The sequence below is a fragment of the Passer domesticus genome, chromosome 9 (assembly GCF_036417665.1).
Source record: "Passer domesticus isolate bPasDom1 chromosome 9, bPasDom1.hap1, whole genome shotgun sequence".
NCBI lineage: Eukaryota > Metazoa > Chordata > Aves > Passeriformes > Passeridae > Passer > Passer domesticus.
The window spans coordinates 44,906,648-44,932,813 of record NC_087482.1 but is presented as its reverse complement, the minus strand read 5'-3'; the positions used below and the strand labels follow the sequence as shown (position 1 = coordinate 44,932,813).

The window sequence follows — 26,166 nt, the reverse complement described above, 5'->3', positions numbered from 1 at the left end:
GCCAGGGGATGGATAATTGGACATACAGCAACCACCTAGAAACTTTTATATCATTTTATATTGAAAAGATAATGACCATTTCTGTCTTGAAGTGACCTAAAACCTGTAGAAAGGCAATATGCCAAAGCACATGGAAGCTGGGTCCTGTCTGCCTCCTGACAGACATTTGTCAGAGGATTCCATATCAATTTGGGATAAATTTAAATGTACTCCTAGCTGCATACTAATTCTGGGTATAAGTGCCTGTGACAGCCTGGTTTGCATGCAGAATGAAAGCTTGTGTTTCATATCTGAACAGCAGCATTGCATTTCATCAAAAATAGAATGAAAAAATCAAAGGTTTTAAAAAGTTGGGATCTGCAGAGGCTCAAGAGAGATCACTGTGGGGACAGTGAGGACAATCCTGGCTGTCACTGGGCTGTATTGAACAGTCAGCCCCTTTTCCCAGCTGTGTCCATGTGAGACATGGAATTCCAGACTGTTTTGGGTGGGAAGGTTCCTCAGAGCCCATCCAGCTCCAGCCCCTGGCACGGGCAGGGTCTCCTGCCACAGCCCAGCCCTGCTCTCCTCTGCTGGGGTTGCAGTTACTGGTCAGGAGTCCTTTCCCTCTGGTGCATTTTCAATCCACTTTCTTGTACCAGTAATATTTTTAGCAGCCCAAAGCAGAATGATTTTTCTGTTGTCAGTGGGAAGGGAAGAAAAAGAAGGTGCTGCAGGAGAGGGGATGCTGAAGAGATCCCAGTGGATCTGCTCCAACACAATGGATACAGTGCTTTGCTTTGCCTGCAGATTTTTTGGACAGGTGTGAGAGGAACCTTCCAGGGGCAGGAGGCTGGAGCTGGGTGTTCCTCAAGGTCCACACACCCCAAACCCTGCTGTGATTCCATGGGATGTCATTCCGGGCAGCGGGTGCTCTGGCATTCCCCCAGCCTCCAGGGAATGTTCTTTCTGTGTCTCCAGAGTGACATTTCCTCAGCAGGGGCTGATTTGTGCAGGATGTGGCTGTGGCACCGGGGCAGCTCCACACGGCACAGCTCAGGCTCCTTGCCCTTGGATCACCTGGCATTTTGGGATTGGGCAGCGCCGGTGCCTGACGGCAGCCTGGGCTCCTGCCTGGCTTCCAGAAACCCGAGAATTCCAGCAGATTGCAAACCTGTCACGGAGGTTTTCCTCACAGATCCATCACAGTCACAAAGTCCTGGTGTCGTGCTTCAGGCAGCTGAAAAATCTTGCAGGCAGTTCTTGTGTATAAATCCCAATTTTGGCTGCTTCCAGAGCAGTGCAGCTCTGCCAGCCTGGGTGTGGAAGTGTGGCACACCCAGTACTGGCTCCTGCAGGAATTCTTGTACATTTTCAAATTTATCTCTAAGGTTTTTTTACTTATATATTTAGGAGGATGTAAATACTTTTAATTTATGTGTAGTTAAATGTCTTGTAGTGATGTAATGAAGCTTTCTCACTCCAGCCTGGGGTTTACTGCTCCTTGTCCCCAGGAGCTGTTAATTACTGATGGGATTTTCATCAAGTGAGATCCTGTCCATGTGTCCCAGTTCCAGTGTTGGCTCATTTTTATTCCCTATTTTTCTGTGTAATTGTAATGGATTTTTTTTTCATAAAAAGTCATTTTTTACCTGGGGCGCTGAAGCTTGATGGTATTTACACATGCTAGCTGTTTTTTAAATGGCAGCTCCATATACAGAGTTGAATTCTTTTTGGTAGATGGGAGCTCAGGGAAAGGTTCTTCCCCCAGAGGGTGCTGGCACTGCCCAGGCTCCCCAGGGAATGGGAACATCCCAGAGCTCCAGGAGCCTTTGGAAAACCCTCCCAGGGATGCCCAGGGTGGGATTTGGGGTGTCTGTGCAGGACCAGGGGCTGCCCTGGATGATCCTCGAGGATCCCTTCCAGCTGATGATTTCCCATGATCCAAACTTGCTCAGTTTTTCTCTTGAGTTCTGTCATAGTAAATGGCACTAAAAGAGAGAAGAGAAAGAAATATATGCAAAGTCAAACCAGAATTATTGTAGTGAGAGCACTTTTCCACCTGCCTCACATGACAGGAATATGCATATGTGATTTATTGCTATTTTCCATGGAAGGACACCATTTTCCTGGGTAGAATTACAACTGAAGCAGCAAGAATCTCATCAGTCACCCAGCCATGTTTCTGTGACATGTACAACTTGCAAGTCAAATACTGAAATCTTTATTTGAGCAAGGTTGTCCTTTGTCACAGTGCAAATTGTGTTTGAGTAAGGAGTTAATTGCACAGTTGCTCGTTCTAACGAGGAGCCATATCAGGGTAGAAGCTGTCACAGGAGGACTGGAATCAGCAGGAATTTATATTTTGGTGGGTGTTTGGTTAATTCTTAGCAAACACTTTGGGATTCTGCGCACCCAGGTGTGCAGCCCACTCCACCAGGAGTTCATCACGGTGAATTCAGAATTAATAAAAGTCTGAACAGTGGGTAGACTTAGGAACATTCAAATTACAAAGGAGATTTATCACTTCTGGGCATTAAACACAAACCACTGTGACTGGAGCTGCTTCACGTTCCTCACCTGGAATCCCCAGCATTCCACAGCAGCTTCTCTCAAATGCTGTAATATTTTCAAAGTCTGTCAAACTAGAAATTGTCCCTGGTTTTTCCTAAGATGCATCTTTTCCTTAACAGCAGTTGCACTCCTGTCTTTCATCCCCACAGAGGTTTTTTGGGAGTCTGTCCCTGCTGAAGGGAGAGGAGCTGTCATTCCAAGAAATCCTCACGGGCAGGACTTGGGATGGTTCCTGACCCTGCTCCTGCCCCAGCCATCAGTCACTCACCTCCTCAAATGGAATAAGAAATCTGTTTAGCTCTGAGTAGCTGGAGTAAATCAGGGACTTGCATGTGCTGATTGAGAGGCTGGAGGTTTTCCAGACTTCATCTGCAGGATGAATTGGGGAGGATTTATTCGCCCTTTCATTCCTTGACAGCTTTGCTTTCACTCGTGGCAGAGGTTAGAACAATCACACAGACTGTTGGGAAAGTATTGAGATTAATGATTTTAGGTGTAAACTGTTTCTCCCCACTCAGAACGTTAAGGGATGAGAAAGTGAAGCAGCTCTTGACTTTGAGGTGAGATCTGGAAGGTGCTGTCTCTTCAGAGGAGTGGAGGTGGTTTCCAGGAGGACTGAGGGGCTGAAGCTGCTGATCCAGCACCATTAATTAACCAATTGTAAATGGCTGGGCTTTAGCAACTTCACAAGGACAAGGCCAAGGAACGTGCAGCAGAAGGAACCTTGGATCAAAATGTTGGAGAATATTTGGGCTCTTTAGATTAAAAGACTTGAATTATTATTAACCATTTAATTCCATTTATCCAGTGGTTTCTGTCACCCTGCACTGCTGGTTTCTGTGCTGACTTCCCTATAGAGATAAGAAAACTTGATATTAAATACTACAGTGTCTTGTTTTGCATATGATTTGAATTATTAAATGGCTTTTAAATTATGTGCTGCAGGCAAAATAGTTGAAGTATCTATTTTATCTTTTATCCGTGCTGATCGTTTGAGCTCGTGCTATTAGGCTCGTGTTTGCTGACTGGGTAAATGTGAGAGGAGAATCCAGTGAGAGACTGGGAAGCTGCTCTGGTTTCAGTGTGTCAGGGGTTCCTTGCCTGTACTGACCCAGGTCCTGTTCTTTATGCTGGGGTAACTGCAGAGGGAGGAAAGGCAGAGCTGTGTGTAGAACTTCTTTGCTCAGAGAATGATTTTTTATTGTAACTACATTTAAAAAGTAGGCTATAGGCATGAAAGGGTTATAGGTGATGATTGGATTTTGGTTTTACTTAGTAGCTTTTTGCTTCTGCTTGGTAGCCACAGATCAGCAGAGATTTTGACAGATCAAAAATTCGGCAGGGACTCATCCCAGGAAAAATAAAGCAAATAAAGTTTGGTTAAAAATGTGAAAATGGGAGAAATAAACAGGAAAGGCCTAGAGAGAAAGAACATGCCATTGTACATGGATTGTGATGTCTCTTTTGGTCCATTTTTTGCTGCCTTTTTCCTGATCTCTGTCTCTCAAGGCAGTCTCCCAAATAAAGTCAGAGGCAGTTCCAGAAGGCTGTGGAAATGAGCTGGTACCTATAGCAGCAGTGCAGTCCTTATTGACTTTGGGAAGATAAGGATCAGGGCCCCTGTGTAAGTTCAATTCATACAATTCCATGGAGGAGAAGGAATCACTGGGGAAAGCAAACTAACTGAGAACTCTTTCAAGATGGGATTTTCAAATTGGGCCAAAAGGAAATGAGGTGTCCAGATTCCATTAAAATAGAACTGAAAGCTGGAGCATAACTCTCCCAGTCCCTTCTGATAAACAGCTCAGCAAAAGTTCATTGTGGTTGATAACCTTGAAGGTTTGTAGCTCCACTATCAGCATCAGCTTTGACATGAAAGGAGGTGGAAGGCACAGAATCCACTTCTCTTTAGTCCCGAGGGACGTGTGGCAGCAAAACTTCCCACTGGGGGAGGATGGGGAGCACTTCAGTAACTGCTAACGGCATCATTTCCCACAAAACCTGCTCAAGTTGCTGTTTAGGGACTTGCAAACGGCCTTAAATAGCTCCTGCCATTGCAGATCTGCTTGGGAGTGCTGTTAGTGGAGCACTTAAACATCTGCACCTTCCTTTCCCTGCTCTCCAAGCCCGGCTGGGGCCAGCCTGATGTTTGTGTTCCTCCTGGGCAGAGGAGGAGCAGGGGCAGGAACAGCCAGGGCTCTCTGGGCTGTGCTCCCAGACCAAACCTGAACGCGAGGCTCTGCAGATGCTCCTCCTGTGGTCCCCCTCCTGCTCTGTGTATTTTGATCAGCAGAATATGCTTTGGCCTGCAGTTTGCATAGATCATGGCACGTGGAGTGCAGCACTGGGGTTCAGCTGTTTCCTAGGAAAACTGGCAGAGGTTTTGCCAGCAGCCACCCCTGGTGCACTGGGGGTTGTGAGATGGCTCCCCCACCCCAGTGCCACATTCCTGTGCTTTTCCATTGGGCACGTCCACCGTGATGCTTTGCAGGACGGGGAGATGGACACAGGAGTGCCCAAGGGCTCCTCCTGTTCCCATGCAGGGCACAGCTGTGGCAGAGGCTGGCCAGAATGGCCCTCACTTGTTTATGCCAATAATTTCAGGAATTCCATTGCAGTGCTTTGTCCTCAGCCTTGTTTTCAAGGCTGCCAGCACAAAGCAAAAGGAGTTGCCTGATTTGAACTCAAATTCTTTAATGCTGCTGTCCCAGATTTCAGGGGCAATGGGACAAGTTTATGCCCTTCTCCCTGGATCCCAGATTCCCTGACCTAATTCCAGTTTCACCCCTTCATGCAGCCAGTGGCCCAAACTGCTGCTCTTTCCATGGCCACCTTTTAGTGACCCAGGGAGTAGTCCTGGGCAGGGCTGGAGGTTGTGGGGGAGAATTGGTGAGGTTGTTTGGAAGAACTGGTGAGTTTGTGCCCTTCATTCCAAGCCCATGTCCTGGGTCAGTGTTGGGTTGTGGCTGAAAATACCCTCTCAATCCGATAAAATATGATTTAGGTGAGGAGATGAAAAGTGGGTTTAGCTAAAATACTGCATCCCACACTTGAGTGCATTATTTATTCTTCAGGGGACTGAAATATTTTACTGTTGGGCAACCAAGGGGAAGTAACAGTGCAGAAGTTTAGTTGGGTATGAAATATCTGCTCTTACACAGCCTCTTTGAACCAAAAGCCAAATGAAAGCTAACAGTGGTCTTCCCTTCCTGTTTTCCAAGTGGCCAACCTCAGTCCCTGATTCTGAGCAAACTGGGGTACTTTTTGTCTTCAGTGAAGAGCAGATGCAAATACATTTTGAAGGCAATTAGAGTATTTTTATCTTTGCTAACAATAAACTGCAAGCACAATGAAATTGCTAGCACAAGGTTGAAGGTTATTTACTACGATTATATGCCACATGTGATTAATCTCTTCCCCACTTTTTATTCTTTTATAAGCAAGATTTTAAATATCCAGGGGATCTCTGCAGAATTCTGCAAGGTCAGATTAAAAGGCTGAAAATACTTAGCACAGGTGGCTGTGTGTGCAGAATGCACTGCCTTAACAAGGTGCTTTTTGCTGCTCTCTGGTGACCTGCAGCTCCCTCCAGGACTCCAGCAGCAATCCTGCAGATCAGCACATCCCAACAAGTGTGTGCCTGTTATCAGGCCACTGTCCCCTGCAGTCCTCTCACAGCAGTGCTCTAAAAAGATGATAAATGACAGAAAAGAGAGGGAACACAGGGCCTGCTATTCCCCAGTGGAAAGGAACGTGTTAAACATTGCTTTTCTTCCTGGCTGCTGCTGGAGTTTGCTGAGCTCGCTGGGGAATGTGGCTCTGTCCTCCTCCATGGCCCTGTGTCCCTGTCACCCTCACTCTCACCAGTGACTGTGCTTCTGCAGCTGCCCAGATCTGCCAAGACAGCCAGGAGCAAGCAGATCACACACACAGGGAGCAGCTGGGGTGGTCTGGGTGCACCAGCACTGAGTGGACACCACAGGCTTGCTCAGAAGGCAAACAGAGCCCAGATTGTTCGGAGTCCAGGATGGGAGGGAGGAAGAGCAGGATGGCTGTTTTGGAGGGCAGCCCCATGCACAGGCTCCTTATGGTGCCTGAGGAACCAACACCACCTTGGCACAAAGTGCTGAGCTCCTCCACCAGTTTGGTGGGAGGTTCAGGTAGAGCTGTGTGATCCTGGGAGAGGAATGATGGGAAAGGGGCCTTGCTTTGCCCCTCTGACACCTGCTCAATTAATTATTTTCCAAAGATGATTTCATGATGTCATGCAAGCTGGAAGCCAACATTCTGTGGCCAACCTTGTCCTCAGTGTCCTTTTCTCTGGCTAAAGTAGAGTGAATCCTTGCTGCAGAAGAGATCTTGGTTTAATTCATTGTGCCTGCAGCTTTAAAGCTAAAACAGAATACAGACCAGATGATATTTATTGCTCTGAAGCTCTTAGGGAGAAGGCAGCATGAGGAAATGCCCCATTTACATTAAAAACAAATCCAGGAGAAGGTGATGAAGAAATGCTTTCACCATGTTTCTTCTCCATGATCAAAAGCCACTTGCCTAACCCCAACATCTAATTGTCACATGATGAAAAATGTATGAGATCTCCTGAACATAGAAAAGATTGTGTAGCAGCACAAATACTTGATTGAAATGCATAATTAATAATTAATACCTTCACTCAGCCTCATGCAGAAGCTCAAGACCAAGGGGGCAGGTTGTCCAAGGGATGGATGGATGGATGGATGGATGGATGGATGGATGGATGGATGGATGGATGGATAAGTTTTTGTACCAAGGCAGCAGATGAGTGAAACAATGCTGGTAACTTTTCACTTTTAGACAAGGAAAAAGATGTTTGAGGCTTATCTGTAAATTTTAAGGGGACTTGGATATATTTGAGAAGCCAGTGAGTTAAAAAACTTCAGGCAGCCCCAGGCACATCCGAGATTTGAACAATTAACTTTTACTTACTAATAACTTTTTTAGTGTGTAAAAGTATGTAAAAATTGCACATTAAAAGTGGGGCTAAAGTGTAGGAAATGCTGTGCTTGTTGGTGAGGGGTGTTGTGTGATGTGACAACAATTCCCCAGGGCCCACCCTGCTCTTGACTCACGTGCAGAACTTGCAGGGATTCAGAAAAGACAACACACAATGCTTCTGTAGGTTCAACTGTAAATGATGCCTTTATATTGTACCCAGTGCACACAGAACTGCTGCTCTCTTTTACCACAGTAATTCAGGAAAATACTCAGAATATGGATTCATTTTAAGCCTGTAAAAAATACAGTTCAGTATTGGACCAAACGTAACTGTCTTGGTAGTTTTAATCTTAATTTCTGCTTTTGGAGGAACATTAATCCAAATAAGTTTCTTTTCAAGTATATTCCAAGATTCAACTGGTTTATTTCAGTTTGGCAGCACTGAGGTTTTTTTTGTCCTAACTGATGGTAATGACAGCTAAATGTCAGCTTCATTTCTATCTTAGCTCAAAATATAAAGAGAAAAGTATACAAAAAGGAAAATGTCCTGTTACACACTCTGAGTTCTTCTTGCTGTGTACCCTATGCCAAACAGTTTTGATTCTGCATGTGACTCTCAGTCCAAAAGCCATGCTGAGACGTTTTTCTCAATAAATTATTTCCCATATTTTGCCTCTATTGCAGAGAAAACACTGCCATTAACATAAATGCATAAAAAACCTGAACCTGGAACTTCATTTCATCAAGAAAAAAACCCCGTGATATTTTTTATATAACATTTTGGATATATTTTATGTCAAAACATGGTCACCAGTCAAACTAGTGACATCTAAACCCAATACATTATTGTGACGTCTAAATTAAAAACATCAGAACAAAACTAAATTTATTATAGCTCTGCCTTCATTAAACACCGTGTGTTGGTGATTTAAACACAACAAAACTCTAGTAATTCTTCAAAAGTGTCTACTAAATAGAATAAAAAGAATAAGAACAATTAACATTTAGTCTGTTACATTAAAAAACTGGATGTACTTATTCCTATTGCCTGTTAGCTTTACCTAAGCCTTCAACTACTACAAAAATAATAATAAAAAAGAAAACTCATTGCTGAAAGTCAAAAACCATTCAAATCAGTTGATACAACATTACAGTACAGTCAACTAACACCATTCAGGGTCTCTTTTTCTCGGGGTAGAGTCCTCAGACCAGGGTCACACACCTAGTTCACTGCAGGTCCAAAACTGAGGTTGGCTCGGTGATCCTGCCCCGCGATGGCTGTGGGGAACACGGGCTCACCCAGCCCCTCCTTCTCTTTATTCAGCACTGGAGTTAGGACAGTGTTAAGTTTAGCACAATAACTAAAAAAAAAAAAAAAAAAAATTAAAAAAAAAAGGAAAAAAGAATAAAATAAACAGAGGAGTGGAAGCTAGGTGAAGCTGCCATTTGTGTCAACCCATTGCGATACGCTATACTAAAAAATCCTGAAATATCCACCTGTCCTCGCCGCTCTGCCACGGACTAGCAAAGTCAAAAATACAAAAGTCTTCAACTCGTCGTTTTTGCAGAATAAAGCAAAAAAGTCTTTGTGCTCCTTACTACCAGAAGCAAAATATCCTCTGAGTTACCACATGTAATAGCTTCTGGATGTGTCGACTTGGGTCGGCTTGGTCTCTGCAGAGCCATCCTTGTCTTTTTCACTGTCACCTTCCCAGAGATTAATAAGTGGAGGGTAGAGCTCGTTCAGGGGGATTGAAGAGGTCTTTTGCATATATTTTTTCAATGAGTGGTGGTAGTTTTTTCTCTTAAACCTTTTTGCAATATAAACGGAGACGGAGGCGAGGCTGATGACAGCAAACATGGATCCCATCACCGCTGCCAGGGCTGTGCTGGTTTCCTGGTCAGAAATATCCAGTGCAAACGCCGCGTTTTTGGTTGTGACGTTGACACAGGATCTCTGTGTTTGCTGATGGATGTTGGACACTGTCAGACACACTTCGTAATCTGTAGAGGGTTGTAAATGCGTGAGGTTGTATTCGTGGACATCCACTGGGACCCGGGCGGTGTAGGTGATGTGAGGGTTGTCAATCTTCATTGTGGCCGATGACCATTTTAAATTGGAGGTCATGACGTTGGAGTTGACTTTCCACGAAACCAGGATGGAATGGGATTCGGCTTGTTTAACGTAGATCTTCAGAACCTGGGTGCCATCCAGGAGCGTTCCGTTCACCCGGATGGTGGCGACCCTCGTGTCGGCCCCCTCTATGTTTTGTGCCACACAGGTGTATCTCCCAGAGTCCTCCACCTGGATGTTGGAGATTTCCAAGGTGCCCTCACTGCTCAGCTTGTATTTGTCAGAGAGGCTTTCCACAGTGACTTTATTGCCCAGAGGAGTGACCCAGTAGATTTCTGGCTCAGGTTCTGCCATGGCCCGGCAATCTAACAGCACCGTCATGCCGATGTCCAGGTTCAGGTGATTGGGAAAGGTCTCGTGAGAGATCATTGGAAGACATTGCTCGTTTGAATCCTGTATCAGCACCTCCTTCACCTGCTGTCCCCGGTATTCTGGAGGCATAGCACAGAACATGGAGAGAGGCTCCATGAAGCGGATGTTGGTTTTGTTGGAGTTGATCCAGTGGATGACGCAGTCGCACCTGAGCGGGTTGCTGTGGATGCTGATCTCCCGCAGGTTTGGGAGGGATTCCACGGTCTTTTGGTAGACTGCATTCAAGGCATTGTTGTTGAGCATCAGGCTCTCCAGGGCGGGGACGTTGCGGAACGCCAGGCGATGGATGTAAGACAGCTTTGGGTTGTTGGTGGCTTCCAGCTTTGTGAGCTCAGGCAGGTTGTCCAGCGCGTACCTGTCGACAGACACGAGCTCTCCCATGTTGTTGATCCCAAGCTCTTTCAGTCTGAGCATGTTTTTAAAATCCCCTTCTTGAATTTTATGAATTGGGTTTTTGTTGAGATCCAGGAATTTTAAATTGGGAACTTTCTCAAGTGCAAGCTGAGGAACTTTTACCAATTTGTTGTCATAAAAAGAGAGACTTTCAAGACTATCCAAGCCTACCAACGCGTTACCAGGAATGTCTGTGAGGTACATACCTGCCAAAACTAGACTCCTTAAGTTTGAGAGTGGTTTGAAATTCATATCAAGTATTCCAATCACTGGGTTTTCTCCAATCATGAGAATCTCTAAGTTGGGAGTAGAATCAAACCAACGGCTGTCTATAACCTTTAATTTGTTGGAGTTGAGGTGTAATCTCAGAAGATTTTTCAGGCCAGAGAATGCATTTGCAGAAATGCTGCTGATCTGGTTGTGATTTATGTAGAGCTCCTGCAGATTGCAGAGGTCTTGCAGGCAGTAGTCAGTCATCTCTGTGATCTGGTTCTCCTCCAGGTGCAAAGTCGTGAGCTGAGTGAGGTTGGAGAGCCCCACGTCTCTGATACTTGTGAAGTTATTTTGTGAAAAATCCAATTCTGTTAAATTAAAGAGCTGCTGGAGTTCGTCTGTGGTCTTTGCAATGTTGTTGCTTTGTAACAGAAGGACTTGAGTGTCACTGGAGAGGTTGCTGGGGATCTTTGTTAACCGGAGGTCGTTGCAGTCAACTGTGGTGGCTTCCCTGTAGGTTGACTGTGGTGTAAACCAGGGCCTGATTTCACAGACACAAAGCTGTGGACATTCACTGCTCTGTATGGAAGACTCAGTTAATGAATTCATTAACAATTCTAGCACCAACTGGCACACAGTTAAAACAACTCTAACCTTTGCCATGCTGGCCAGCGAGGGGGGTCAGCTCCCCAACCCCCTAAAATCCCCACGGAGGAAGAGGGTGATCCCCTGTCAGGCAGAAAACGTAAAGCTTGACGTTTAAGGTGAAAGGCTTGGACATCCAGAAAGGTGAAAGTAGATTTTCTGAGTTTAGTGAAGTTAAGAAATGCTCTGAAGACTCTCAGCTGCTCCTCAGTGTTTTAGAATCTTCTGTAAATCAGCGCCTGAAGATGGTCCTGAAAGCAGATTAGGGTATATGTTATGCTCAGCTCATATATAGTTCATCTATTATTTAGTTTCTTCAAGCTTTGAAAGAAAATATCTGAAAACAATCATTATTTTTACAATAATCTCATAAAAATCCCAAACTGGTGTAGGTAAATTATGTAGGGTTTGAACTCTCTCCTTCTTGGGGTTTACATGAGAAATCTCTCTGAGTGAATTATCTAAAAATAAAACTTTGGGATGGATACCTTTCAGATTCATCCTGCAGGAGCAGTTTGAATGGCTTGGGAATGCTGAGGGTGGAGGATGTGCTGGTGAGCACAGCAGGGTCTCAGAGAGCATCAACACCCAACCCCTGTCCCCAAGGCTTGGATTAAGGCTCAGGAAACTGCTGGTTTAGAAGTTTGAAGCTAAATGCTTATGAACTTTGCCAAAATTTATCCGAGTTAATCAAATCAGTTCCAGATAACAGCTTAGATTTAATCCAGCTCAGCACCAAACAATAACAGTAAATTTGATTAAATGAATGTACTGCCCTTATTTCAGCTGTTTGTACTGCATTGTGATCATATGAACTGTTCACAATTCTAAATTGCTGTGTAAGCCCCAAATTTGTGTCTGCTTAGCCTGAAGTGGTTCATGCAAGAGTGCCTTTAAATTAACCCAGCTGTGTCCAGGCACCTCACAACATCTGGTGTACCGTGAGGCTTTGAACACATATTCCAGGAAAATCTAGTAAAATCTTTCTCCTTCTCCCTTCTTCTGAAAATCACTCTGGTGAGTACAGTTGAGACTTCTCAAACAAAAGGTTTGGGTTTTTATATGACTAAAATAATCAGGTTGTGCTGTGTGGATTCCCCATCCCTGGGAGTGTCCAAGGCCAGCTTGGATGGGGCTTGGAGAAACCTGAGACATTGCAAGGTGGCAGGGGTGGCACTGGATGGGCTTCAAGGTCCCTCCCAACCCAAACCACTCTGTGATATCTGAGAGAACTCAGTGATGAAATCACATCTTCTTCAATTGGAATGCAGCAAAGCTCTAACCAGGTCACAGCCCACAAAAGATATAAAATATCTAAATAAAATAATAAAATTAAATACAGCACCTAAAATAGGTTTAAAATACTCCTCTGGACAGTGGTGACAGAAATCCCATTTGTACAATGCTTACTTCTAAATCTGATCATATTAAATAATGAAATTACTGTTTTATTTTAGATTATGATGCAGTGCTGTAGGTAGAACACACCCAACAGCAATTTCATTATTTATTTTTTATATTGTCCTTCTGTGGTTGTGCTTTGGAGGAAGGGGAAGAGGAATGGGACCCAGGACACATTTGACCCTGTTGAGTCAGATTTTCTGTCTTATAGCTGAAACTTGAATGAGAGCTGAGCAGACTCTGCTGGAGGGGGGAAAAGCAACTGTAGGACCAACATTTCTTCCCAAATAACTTCCCACTGATGGAAGAACTACGACTGTATTAAAAACGAAATCCTAATGGCCCTGTGGCAGTAGGGAGTGTGTTAGTGTGGAGTGATGAGGAGGCTGGGGGAGCTGGGCTGTGCTGGCTCTGATGGATGCTTCCCTCCACAGCAACACATTTGTAGCTGACCCAAGCCAGCCAGTTCTAGGAAAATTGATGGCATCTGAAGTTTAATTGATTTAATTGCAGATTTTCAAATGGCAGCGTTTTGCAGTGAATAATGCAGGTGGTGCTTTCCCCCAGGCAAGGTGCCCTGAGCTGCTGTGCCCCTGGGCTGTCCCCTCACACTGGGACATGTCCCTGCTCCAGCTCTGCAGCAACGAGGGAGCATTGCTCCCAAAATTCCTGCCTGTGGAATTTCTGCTGCAGCTTCTCGTGGATGAAGGAAGAGAAGGGAGCTGGAGCCTTACAAAGCTGAGGGCCCTAATGATGCTTTACTACTGCTCTAGCCCTGATGTAGCTGTATGAATCATGTAATGCTTTAGAAACCAAACTGCCTGAAAAACACTTCAAAGGTTCTTTTAAAATATGTAAGAGCGTGTCTAGATGTTGCAAAAAACATCAAATTCGATCTTTCTTTGTTGAATATTTATATCCTCTTACTAGCACGTTGCAGTTATTGTTCATCCTTGCTAAGAAGGCATTTGTGGGTTTATTGACCAGAGTTCTGGGTTTATGATCACTGTAAATATATGATTTTACAAGTTCCTAGTGGCTTGTTGTCTTCTGTAGCTATTTTCTACTGCAAATGGATTTAATTTTCTTTGACTGCAAATTTAGAAACAACCCACACATTGCTTTCCTCAGTGTCTCCCAGCCCAGGGCAGCTTGGATGAAGCTGGAAATGAAGTTGCAGGGCAATCCAAGAGTAAATTCTGAGCAGCCCCAGGTGCTCTCAGAGCTGTGCTGGTGTGAGTGCCAGCCCAGGGACAACAGCAGGAGGGACAACCCAAGCCATGGCCTTTGGTTTGAGCTGCCTGTGGTGTGTAAAACCCCATCCACAGCCCTGAGCAAAGCTGCAGAGGCAGCAGAGCAGCCACCAAAAGCCATCCCTCAGCCCCAGGATCCTCAGCTTTCCAGCCTTGGCAGCACAGCTCTGCAGTGTTTGGTGTGGCAGACACTGAGGGTGTGAAGGAAAGCTTTTAGCATTCCCTGCCTTGCCTCTCATTTGTTAGATTCATATTTTCTGCTGTTCCAACCCACAACAGCAGTTGTAACAGCTGGTAACTTGATATCAGCAGAAATAATGGCTAATTTTATGTGAGAGATATGGAGGGAATTATTTTACTCCGAGCTAATTAAATGCATTTTCCGTGGCACTGCTCAGTACCCAGCGCAGAAAAAAAGCCACATTTCTGTCACCAGCAAACCCACAGCAGCTGCCCGGGGCAGGGGCTTGTTCCTGTTCCCCGAGGGCAGAAACAGGAGCATCATTCCTGCCTCCCATCCTGGAACTGCCATGGGGATGTCTAACTCTTCCCTTCCCACCTAAATTCTGAAAAATGGTTAATCTTGAGAATTTCTTTGCCCTAAGAAATCCTGAGGGCAGGTGTTTGGTTATGGAGTAGAAGATCCTTCATTTCAGTTTTCCTGGGAAAGAGGGTGGGTGGGAAGGTGTGTGCTCTTAAAGAGTGAGGTTGGGTGGGTGATTGGAGAAAAAAAATACATTTAAATCTCCAATGCAGGAAGAGGAAAACATGAAGGGACAAGCACGAAATAAACTGTTCATTAGAAGTGTTCACACTTAACCTGCCAACTAAAAAGAACAGATATTACACATTTTTGCTTGGTAATAGGAAAACAAAGTGTTGTCACTTCCCTGACAACTGTATTAATGGTCACTATTAAAATTCGCTGAAAAGAGCAACAATCTTGTTTGCACATGGATATCTGGGTGCATTTTGAAGCAGTGATGCTGCCACAGCAAATCCTCCCTCTCCACAGTTAGGTGGCTCATTCTTGCAGAATTTCTTTCATATTGCAGTAGCATCAGCCCAGATTTTGGTCGGCAGCCACCTGCACTGAGTGTGCCCAGGTAGAAGTTGGAAGGATCAGATACATGAAGAAATTACCTCAGGCTAAGACAAGCAATTTATTCTGCAGTTGCTGAGAGCCAGGAGCACACGCTGCTCCCCCGTTCCTCCCCTCTTTCCCAGGCTGAGCCTCAGTACCTGGGCTGTGTGCTGGAAAATTGTCTGTTCTGCTGGTGACTGGTGCAGCTCCTGCATCCCCATCCCCATCAGGAAAAGCTGTCCTGCCTGGCTGGGGTGGGACAGCCCTGCCCAGGGCCCTGCAGCAGGGTTAGTGCCAGCTGGCTGTAGCTATGATATTTTAGTGAAAATTCTTCTGCTAGGATTTTTCTTGTCCTGAGGAGCTGAGAGCCTCAGGAAAGAAATATAAACAATAACTATCTGCTGCTGTGGAAGTTTACAGGTACATCTTTCATTCGTCTATGTAGATTATTTTCAATTAGTAATTAATCACAGCTACCTGTGCTAAGGTTGTGAGCAGTCACAAGATTTTTGTTATTTATTCTTATTTTATTCTTGTCTTAGTAACCTTCTGATCTTCTTCTCTCTGTTATTTTAGTATAGTTTTAATGTAGTATTTTAGTATAATATATAACATAATAAATCAACCTTCTAATGAAAATAGAGTCAAGCCTCGTGTCCTCACACAAAGAGTCCTTGCCTAAACAAGAGCTGGGAGAACTGGAGGGCTCAGGTGGAACTGGGAAATGGAATCCAGACTGGGAGCAGTGCAGATCCAGGCTCTGCTGTGTCCCTCAGCAATGGGACAAGAGGAATGGGCAGGAACTGGTGCCCAGGAGTTCCAGCTGAGCATGAGGCAGAAGTTCCCTGTGCAGTGACCACACACTGAGCACTGTCCAGAGAGGGGCTGGGCTCTCCTCCTGGGGACACTCCAGACCCATCTGGACACAATCCTTTGCTCTGGGAGGGCCCTGCTGGGGCAGGGAGGTGGCACCAGATGTCCCTTCCAGCCTGACCCGTTCTGTGGCTGTGGAAGAGCCTCTTGGGAGAGGGGACCTGCAGCTGGAGGTTGGGCTGGAGCTCTGGAAACACCACTGGAGGTGAGGGGGCCCACAGGGCTGGGCTGGTTAGGGCAGCTGGGCAAGTGCAAGGAAAGGCTTTTGTGTGTGCTGGAGGTAAAACCTGCCCTGCCCTGCCCTGCCCTGCCCTTCAGCAGGGCCTCTGCAGCTGTGCATCCCTGTTTTCCTGGGTAAAAAACAGGGATTGGTGCCGTGCTCAGCTGAGCTGCACCTCTGGCCGGGCTTAGGAGGGACAGGCACTGAAACAGGAGCAGCCTCTAAATCCCAGCAGTAAGCTCAGCACTAAACCCAGCCTAAAAGCAGGTTACTAAAGTCACTCCAGTCAAGAGCAGCAGTGACCTTGTGCATCCTGGGGAAAGAGAAGCTGCAGTTTAATAACCAGCACATTTCCAGGCAGCCCACGCAACGGGCTCCTTTCCCAGGAAGTGCAATCCTGTGTATTTAGAAAAATATTGAGGAATAATGCTTGATAATAAGCCTTTTATAGGGAGGTTTTTAAAGTCTCCAGTGTCATCAGGAAATAAGCTGTTTACAGGTCTGAATTGTGGAAAATGCAGAAAAATCAAGCTGGAAATGATGACAGCTGAAGGAGCTTGAAAAAAATCTGAACGTGGGAGCTGGGTATTAAAAGGAAATACAGAAACAAGGGCCTGTAGGACATGTAATAATGGTATAAAGCCTCAAAACACATCTTCAGGGATTTATAATATTAAAGTTTTGAGGGTTTTTTCCTTGCAAATAATGCCTACTTTTTCTTCCCATCTGTACACACATTCCATCAAAATAAAGTCTGTGTTTAATTTTGGGGAAAGCTCTGGTGAAAAGGTGATTGCTGTATCTTGAGACAACCTTAGCATGCTTTATCTGTGTTCTTTTGAAAAATACTACTCTTATCTCCACCAAAGAACTGCGAGGAGCATCCTATTCATAACGTCTGTGCTGCAGAAACAGCATATTACAGCCTGGAAATTTGTAATTTATTGGAGCTTATTCTTAAGACTCCCATCTGATACAGTATTTTTCATTAAAATATTGAAGTAAATTTGCAGGAGAGGGAAAAATGGTTTTCATTCATAGAGTGCAAGGGGCTGGATCCCCTGCAGGGAGCAGCCACTGGGTATTGATGGCCCATCAAATCCACCAGAGAATTGCAACCCAGCTTCTGGCAACTGATGGAAAATCTCGCCCAGATTACCATTCACCAGTCATATTAGAAACATCAGGAATAACAGGGGCTTGCCAAACAGTGGGCTGTCAAATTATAGAGGCTGTTTGCTTTAGGAAAGAATAAACCTCATAAACCACTTCATGGCTCGAAACGTGAAAGGTGAGATGTGTTTGTGCAGCAGGAATATTCTTATGCTAGGAACAGAAATTATTATCAGCTTTCTTACTCTCGATGAATGAGTTTGGGACAATATGGGCTGTTCTGCTGTCCAGGACTTGTTTTCATGTCCTGCTGAAAGGGCTCAATGTGAAGGCAAAGCTTTGATTCCGTTTGATGCAGAAGAATCCCACCTGGGACCACTGTTCTGGTTCCATCACCAAGAGGAAGTTGCTTGGTTAGATCAGCATTTCTGAGAGTCAGCCCATTCCACTGCCAGGTTAAGATCCAGGTCCCTGAGCCCTTGCAGGTGATGGAGGGCAAACCCCTGGGGTGTGCTTTCCTTTCCCCCTCACATACCCTAACCCTTCCCCAGCCCTCTCTCCATTTCAAATGCAAGGCAGAACTGAAACCTGGTTGGTTTTAGTAGAGTATCTAGAATTTCCAGAGCATAACTAATTTGGGAAGGCCTTTTCCAAGTACTTTTTGCTTGTTGTGTGTCTGCTGGCTGATGAATGAAAGAAGACCAAAGGTGGAGAAATCCTGCTTTGGCTTCTTACCATATTTAAAGAGTAGAAATGGATTGAGTCTTGGCATATTTGGAGTCTCAGAACCCAAACCTTCCAGACCCTGGAAGGATCTGAGCATCTAATAACCCAAGGGGGCACCTCCCCCAAAGGATTTCATATGGAGCAGCTCAGAAAATCTCTGCTCCTTATTATCTATCAAAATCAGCACAACCCAAACAAAAATCTAAAAAAAAAAGAGGACAAAGGGCTTGTGGAGATTGGGCTGGATTTTGGAGTAGAATTCCCTTTTTGTGTTTTGACCACTCTGAGAGCCAAGGAGCTTGGGCAGTGGAAGCAAAGTGTTAATAATAACAAAATAAGGAGCCCACAAGGAATATTTTTAGCCAGGAGAAACAGGGCTGCCAGAACTCCAGAGGATTTTCCTGAAGTAACAGAAAATCCTTTTCCTCCCTTTTTGCTGACTGGCTCCTGGCAGTGTGATTATTTTGCTTCCTACACAGTTCTAGATCAAACTCCAGTTTTGTGAGTCACTCAGGATCCCCCACAGTTGGGAAAGACCCCGGCGTGTACGTGGTTGTTACTACCACAGAGGGTGCCAAAAAACCTGTGCTGCAAACAGAGCCTGATAAATCCCAACCAGAATGAGTCAGGAGCTCTGGAGGTATTTATAAATCAACACAATGGTGCTGGCTGTAGGGAATGCAGAAGGCTTGTTATTAAAAATTATATGGGCATGGAGCTTCAATTGCTTATCTTCAATTCTTCAATCAAGGAAAAAAAGTTCTTTTTCTGGTCTTTGGTACACTCTGTTTTGATAATTCTGTTTCCTGTGGCTGTAATATGTGTTAGCATTTCAATTATTAGTGATTAAGTATTAAACTGTATTTTACTATTAGCCTAGATCTGTATCTACACAGTTTGTACATGTAGTGTGCTGACACAGACTTCAGCCCTTAGAACAAAACAGACTTTTATTGATTTTTTTTCTGAGTTTTATGCTTACAAAATCCAATTCTCTGTTTCTGAGCTATATATATTTAAATGCTAATAGACCCATCTATTGAGTTGGCTGATAGGGGAAGATCTGATAGGAAAGATTGTGAGCATACCACTAACAAAATAAATGGATTTAGCATGGGAGGTGCTGAGATGTAACAGAAAGGCTGTTAGCACCAAGACAAAGATCTGGAACTCAACCAAGCTGGGAAGGGACAGAACTAATTCCATTAAGTGGCCACAGATTTGGGTTTGGAACTGCTCTGAACCAAGGCTTTACTGAGACCTGAGAAAAAGGCTCTTTTCTGTCTCTCCAGTTCCACTGCTGTATCCCATGACCTCCCCTTTTCCATGAGTCTTTCTGCACTTCTGCTACATGAAGTATGTGTTCCCCACCACTGTTTGATTCCAAAACCATTGCTGTGTGATCAGGGCAGGAGCTCAGTCAGCTGAGAGTGGGGAACCCCACAGCCTGGGTTTCACCATTTCTCTCGGTCTCAGGCATCACCTGAATGCTGATGCTTTGCTCCATGCAGAAAAGTCTTGCTTTGAGACGTTCATGAGGTTAAGAGAAGAGAAAACACATCTTATTCAGTGTACTGTGTGTTTAGGAACAGGCTATGAACTGTCCCTTGAGCTTCAGTCCTCAGGCTGCTCAGGGCCACATCCCAGGTTTTCCATGGATTGTCTCTTTCATCAGTGCTTGCAAAACACAGGGGTACTAAAATTTCTGCCTGTTGCAGAAAGGAAGTTTTTCCTCTCAGAATTTTAAGTTATTGGTGCTTTATAGATAAAATCTTTACCTAATTATAGTGATTCATTTGGGCATGGTGATGTTTGATTTGTATAAACCAGCCTTGTACATAAAGGGGGCAGAAAGAGAAAAGAAAACAGGTTTGTCAATGAACTTAGAAAAAAATACTTGACCTGGTTTTACATGGTGCCTTTTACTACAATGAACCCATTTTAAAGACCTGTTTTCAAGCAGCAAATAAAAAACTTCATTTTTGCAACTGCTTGTTCACCTATGGCTAAGATAAGTTATTTTTCAATGCATTTACAAGTCACCGGTGGTTCTCTGGAACTATCAATATTTACTCTATTTCTGTTAGAATGATGGATCATTTGTAATTTAAAAATTTAACAAGGCCAATCAGTAGCTCATCTGCATCCCAGTAATTGTATGCAGCACATTAGCAAGGTATGAATTTATTAGATAGTTTTGGACTTGCTTAATCATATAAATGATATGATGCATGAAATAACAGAAAATGAAGGATTCATTATATAAATGATAAACATTTTCAAATTACAAAAAGACGATCCAAGCTTTGATTGATATTTTATTAAAACAAGGTAAAATGTTATTCTACCAAACTTTGGACAAGCTTGGGGATTCTCTCTGAATAACTCTGAGGTGTTTTGTAGAAGTTCCTTAGGATGTGATCTGGCTCCAGGGTGGAGGGGGAAGCCAGGGAACATCTCCCATGAACTTAACCAGCCACAAGGCTTCTCCAGACATGAGTGTTCCCTTCAGAACAGGGTAAAACTGTGGATAAAAGGGGCAGCGACCTCAGGGGAAGCTCTCCAGTGGCAGGGCTGGAGCTCTGGGTTATCCTTGCCACAGGTGGAGCTTCTTGCACTTGGAAAAGCGTTTGTTGAGCATGGAGGGATCTGGTTTGGCTCCCAGCCTCACCTTGTAAGGTGTGTGGTGCTGAAATGTGCGTGTTTCTGGCAAGTGATCCCAAATCCAGGAGCCAGACCCATCCCTGCACCTGTCCCAGGCTCACCTGTGCTGCTCTCCCATCCCACACCTGCCTTTGGCACCCCCTGCTTGGCACCAACCAATGCTTTTGGGGTGAAGCCAGTGGCTCCCAGCTGACCCCAGGGGTGGATTTGTCCCTCCCAGTGGCTCCCAGCTGACCCCAGGGGTGGATGTGCCTCTCCCAGTGGCTCCCAGCTGACCCCAGGGGTGGATTTGTCCCTCCCAGTGGCTCCCAGCTGTCCCCAGGGGTGGATTTGTCCCTCCCAGTGGCTCCCAGCTGTCCCCAGGGGTGGATGTGCCTCTCCCAGTGGCTCCCAGCTGTCCCCAGGGGTGGATGTACCTCTCCAGAGCCAGGGCTCCTTTGGGATCCCCTGGAGCTGGGCTGCTCTGGGACAGCTCTGGCTCCCAGCACACTGTGAGGAACGGGCTGTGGGTGCCTCTGGAGTGAGAGGAGACCCCCACCCCAAGAACCTGGGGCTCTGCTCCCTGCCAGGGCCAGAACAGCTCTGCCACAGGAGCAGGGTGGGGGCTGCACCTCCCCAGAGCCACCCTGCCAGGTCCCTTCAGGGGGGCTTGGCTTCCAGCAGCCCTTGGTTGCCCTGCTCTAATGCAAGCTGACAGATGCCCAAATTGCTGGAATCACCAGAGTTAGTTAAATTAAATACCTGGAAATGAGATGCCGACTGACAACCTCTGAAGTTTCTAACTAAAACCCCCAAGTAAGGTTTGCCTCCGCGTTCAGCTGCTTTGGCTTGGGAATTGTTCAGGGAAATACTGCCCTGTGTGACCACTGAGGAGTAAAGGGCAGCACCTCAGGAGAGAAAATTATGTAGGAAGGCTGTTGTACCCAATAAAATAAGGGAAAGAGCTGTTTCTCCTGGCACTTTTATAACTTCAGTGCATTCTCACTACAGCAGCCTGTTCAATATTTCAGGCCTGTTAACTAAACTTGCTTTGCCTTGTTGTTCTGTTAGTTAAAAAGGGAAGAAAAAGGCAGTACTCCACTGCAAACACTCCATCTTTAGCAACTGTGCTCCAGGTAAAAACCAGGTCCTGTTCCTTTAATAATTCAGCCAGATGGAATGTCAGGGAAATGCTGCCTCGTAACACCAAATTAAGGTTTTACGACATAGAAGGTGAAGTTATGGAAATATTTTACAGGAGAAGTTAAGAGCAGAGACTAATTCCTGTCTCACTGATACCACAGACTTGTCCTGCCTTCACCAGGGGGAGAATTAGGCCAATCCAAAATAGGCCAATCCAGTATTTTTTCTTCAGTGCCCTACACAGAAAAAGGAAAGACGACATCTAAAGAGCAAAACAAAATTTGAATAAAGTTGCAGGGTTTGAAGCAGCAAAGATTAAGAGAGTGGGGTTCAGAAGAACTTTTACCTGGGGAGCTCTCAGCCCTCCATGTTCAGCTCTGACCTTACAGAGACCATTAGTGAAGAACTTAATTACTCAGCTGCAGGAAAAGAATGAGACTGGTGAGGTCTGAGCACCTCCAGCACATCTGCAGTGACTGTTTCTTATCAAAGTGGTCCTGTGAGCTCCCTGTGCAGAACTTAGGCCCTCCAAATCTTAGAGAAACACCATTATTTAATAATTAATTACAAACCAACAAAACCAGTTCCTAAGCCAGCTCTTTGATTTTTTTCTGCTCTTACCCATCTTTCCCACGTTAATTGCAGAGACAAAACAGAGTATGGGAATATTTGTAGTGGGTTTCCTTGGATTTCTGTTCAGGCATGGGGCTCTGGCTGCTTCCCACCTCTCCCCTCTCCCAGGAGCCCTCCAGGCACTGCCAACCCTCCTCACAGAGTCAGCAGAAAAACCATCCCAGCTCCAAAGTCCCCTTTGTGTAGAACTCACAAATGATTTTTGGGAATGATGTGTTTAAGGCCTGACTCTGTCAATGATTTAACTGCTCTGGAGCACAACCTGGAATTCTGGGCTGCTGGGAGCATCACAGGTCTCCAGGCTGGCAGCTCCAGCTGGAAGGGGCTGCAGGGATCAGCCGTGGAGGGGCTGAAATGCAGGCTGGCTGTCCCTGAGCCTTGTGCAAACACAGAGCAGGAGGGCTGCATTTATGCGCTTCCAAAAACTTTACATAGATTTTCTTCAGTTCTGTGTCTACAAAATGTCTGCCAGGAAAAAATCTGGAGCTTGGCAGGATGAAGCCTCACACGTGTATTGTTCGTGTAGCTATGGTAACCTACAAATGCCACCAGTGTTTCCATTTCATACACAAATGAGGGGACAGCTGTGGGGACCACATGTCTGCCAATGGAATAATATATGTGAACTAGGATGGCTTGGTCAGAAAATTACAACTCATCTATATTAATCAGGGCTTCAAAGAACAGGCACCTCCGTGGTGACAAAGTGCACAGGAAGACAGAGGGATTTTTATTTTGGAAAATTTTGGCTGCTCTGTAAATATTTGCAGCATCTTGCTACTTTGCTGGTTGGAAAATAAACTAAAATAAATATTGTTCAACCAGAGCTGTTCTATAAACATCACTTAACTCTCCTCCTTGGGTTTTGTTTGTTTGGGGTTTTTTTTCCTGATGCCTGATCCTGGTCTGAGCCTGACACAAAGCCAGACCTGGGACCACGCAAGTCACTCACCTGGGGGAGGAGCAGCTCCAAAAGAGACAGAAATAATGTGGCTCAGAGCTTTGTGAACAAAGTCCACATTTTTACTCATCGTTATGGTTAACAGAAATAAGAGCTTCAAAAGATTCATAAGAGAAACTAAAAAAATATTTTAAAATATTGTTTAAACGTGGACGAGTCTCCATCATCCCTAACAACAACAAGAAGAAACCTGCAGACCCAATCATGCAAATAAATCCCCTTTCCAGTGAATATTAAGCTGTGCAGGCTGCAGCAGCAGCCGTACTTGACCGCTGCTGTGATTCATCCAAGGTGTTTTAAGTGTCCCTACAAAAAAAGGCTCGGAGCAGGGATGTGCCGCCCTCCCTGGCAGCAGCAGCCAGGCAGCAGCCGGCTGCAGCAGCAATCCAGCACGCCGATCAGGAAAAGTTTTCCCTGCCTTCTGCAGTGCCACGCTGCTGTACGGGTGCGAGACAAAGGCTGCAGCATCCCCTGCAGCGAGCCGGGCTCCGGGCACCAGGGGATTAGGAATGGGTGATGGGGATGGGGATGAGAGCTTAACCACTGCCCGCTGAAATTATCACATCTGCTCCACGAGCTGGAACCAAATACACACAGAGAATCGTGGGATCACAGCCTGGTTTGGGTTGGGAGGGACCTTCAAGATGATCCAGGGACACCCCTGCCATGGCAGGGACATCTCCCACTGTCCCAGGTGCTCCAAGCCCTGTCCAGCCTGGAATTGGGCACTGCCAGGGACCCAGGGGCAGCCCCAGCTGCCAGGGCTGTTCTCTGTGAGGTCAGACTGAACACAAGTTTCTTTTTTCAGCCTGAATTTGGACGGGCTCAGCATTATTTATGGCAGTAAAAATGGTCCTTCACAGCTCACGTGAAAAGTTGTTATCCTTCTGTAATTGTCCAGCTTAATGCAAAATCCGATTTCCTTCAATGATCAGTAGTGTTATCGTGTCTGTTCTAGGTAAATGGAAAAGGCTTTATGGTCATCACAGTAACTGCTCTAATAATGTCCAAAATGCCTACTGGGAGAGATAATTTTATATGGGCTACAGAAAATGTTGTGCAGGTAACTTTTAACTACTGAGGTAAAAGTCAAAGTGGAGCTCTTGTCCCGGAGCAGAGGCACAACAGAGGCTGCAGAGAGGAGGGACAGGGACACCAGGGGCTGTGCCCTGGCCCGGGGGTGAGAGCAGAACTCATCCTGGCTCTCCTCATTAGTCCCATCTGGGAAGCTTTTGCACTGCTTTGTCCCTCTCGGTGTGTCTGCCTTTAATCTAAATTCCGACTTGCAAGACTTTGGGACTCAGTTTGGTGGGATCCTTTGGACAACAGCGGGATGGATGCTGGGTGTGCCCTCGGTCATTCAAAGCTCTGTGATCTCCCTGTGGCTACATCTGAGCTGTTGGCTAGAAGTTATGATCTTCAGAAATACTGAGCTCCTTTTATAGGGACCCTTTAATTCCATAAGGAAAAGACTTAAAGGTTTCCAAACTAGTTTTGATGGAAGGGACTCGTTACTCGGGAGCTCTCGCACAGCTCCAGGACAAGAACAGAAGCACCCTGCGTGTGATCTCTCACCTTTGGATAACATTATCGCCTACTTTGAGTTTAATTCTGCTACTTTCCCTTCCATCGCCTGAAATGGTGGGAGATGCGCCCCGAGCCAGCACTGGGGGAGAGAATAACTTGGGGGGAGAGCGAAAATCGCAGGCGAACATCTGTCGTGCGGCCCCGGCAGGGCTGAGCCGCCGGCACAATGCACCTCGCTGCTGTCCCTCCTCTGGCAGGGACCGGGGGCCGGCCCCAAGCTCAAAGGAGCCTTTGACAGGGGCGACAAAGGGGCGGCAGCGGGGCCGGTCCCTTTGTCCGCCGGGCCGGGGAGCTCCGGCCCGGGGTGATGAGCCGCCGCTGCCCCGCGCTTCTCCCCGCACCTTTCGGGGAACAGACTTCGCACAGAGCCCCCCGAGGGGCGGGTGCGCCGCAGCGGGGACCCCGCGGAGCATCTCCTGAACCGGTCCCGCAGCGCCCCGCGCACAAAGCCGCGGCCGCGGGAGGAGGGCGGCGGAGCCGCGGCCCCGCTCACACTGCGCCTTTATGCCGCTCTCTGAAGGGCCATTGTCACACTGAAGGCTCCTTGTCTCCTCGCATTCCTCCGGGTGAATGGATGAGGCAGGACATCTGCCGGGATCCGCTCCCATTCGCATGCAAATGGGGGACGCGGGCAGCGCTGCCGCACCGCCGGCTCCCCCCCGGATCCCCCCATTTACCGCACACCGGCCCGCGGAGCAGCGCAGCACCCGAGGGAGAGCAGCGGGACAGCGATGGGGCTGCAGCCGAGCCCCCGCAGCCCCGGAGGTGCGAGGCGGCCGCGGCCCCGGGGTGGTCCCGGCGCGGAGCCCCCGAAGCCCCGCAGCCCGCGGGGACCGCCCCGGGGGGCACCGGGGGCGCGTCCGCCGCCGCAAACTTTGCAGCGTCCGCGGGCCGCGCCGCACACCGCCGCAGCGCAGCGCGCAGCCCGCAGCCCGCAGCCCAGCCCGCGCACCCGCGGCGCTCCCGCAGCCTCCGCTCGCTGCCCCGAGCCCGCAGGACGCACTCACCGCCGGCCGGGCGCTGCCGCGGCTGTCCCCCGGGGCTGCACATCCGCTGCTGCCGCCGCGCTCCCAGCGCGCCGGGATGCGGGGAGCGATGGGTGGGTGGGTGGGTGGATGGATAGGTGGGTGGGTGGGTGGCTGATGGAGGGAGGGATGGAGCGGTCCCTCCGTGCGCGCTGCCCGCCCCCAGCACGGCGGGAGCGGCGGCGCGGAGCCGGTGCCGGTGCGCGGTGCCGCCCGCTCT

The 26,166-nt window shown here is 46.7% G+C and overlaps 1 protein-coding gene across 1 annotated transcript; it reads right to left on the bottom strand.

The window, feature by feature from the left end:
* Positions 1–8,612: 8,612 nt before the first annotated feature.
* On the bottom strand, positions 8,613–26,166 carry LRRN1 (leucine rich repeat neuronal 1). The gene is made up of 2 exons (XM_064433140.1): positions 25,929–26,166; positions 8,613–11,535 (listed from the first exon to the last, which is right to left on the bottom strand). Exon 2 carries the CDS (start codon positions 11,300–11,302, stop codon positions 9,152–9,154), a length of 2,151 nt encoding a protein of 716 aa, XP_064289210.1. The 5' UTR covers positions 11,303–11,535; positions 25,929–26,166; the 3' UTR covers positions 8,613–9,151.

Coding starts and splice junctions, on each gene's coding strand:
- LRRN1 (XM_064433140.1), bottom strand. CDS start 11,302: ATGGCAAAGGTTAGAGTTGTTTTAACTGTGTGCCAGTTGGTGCTAGAA.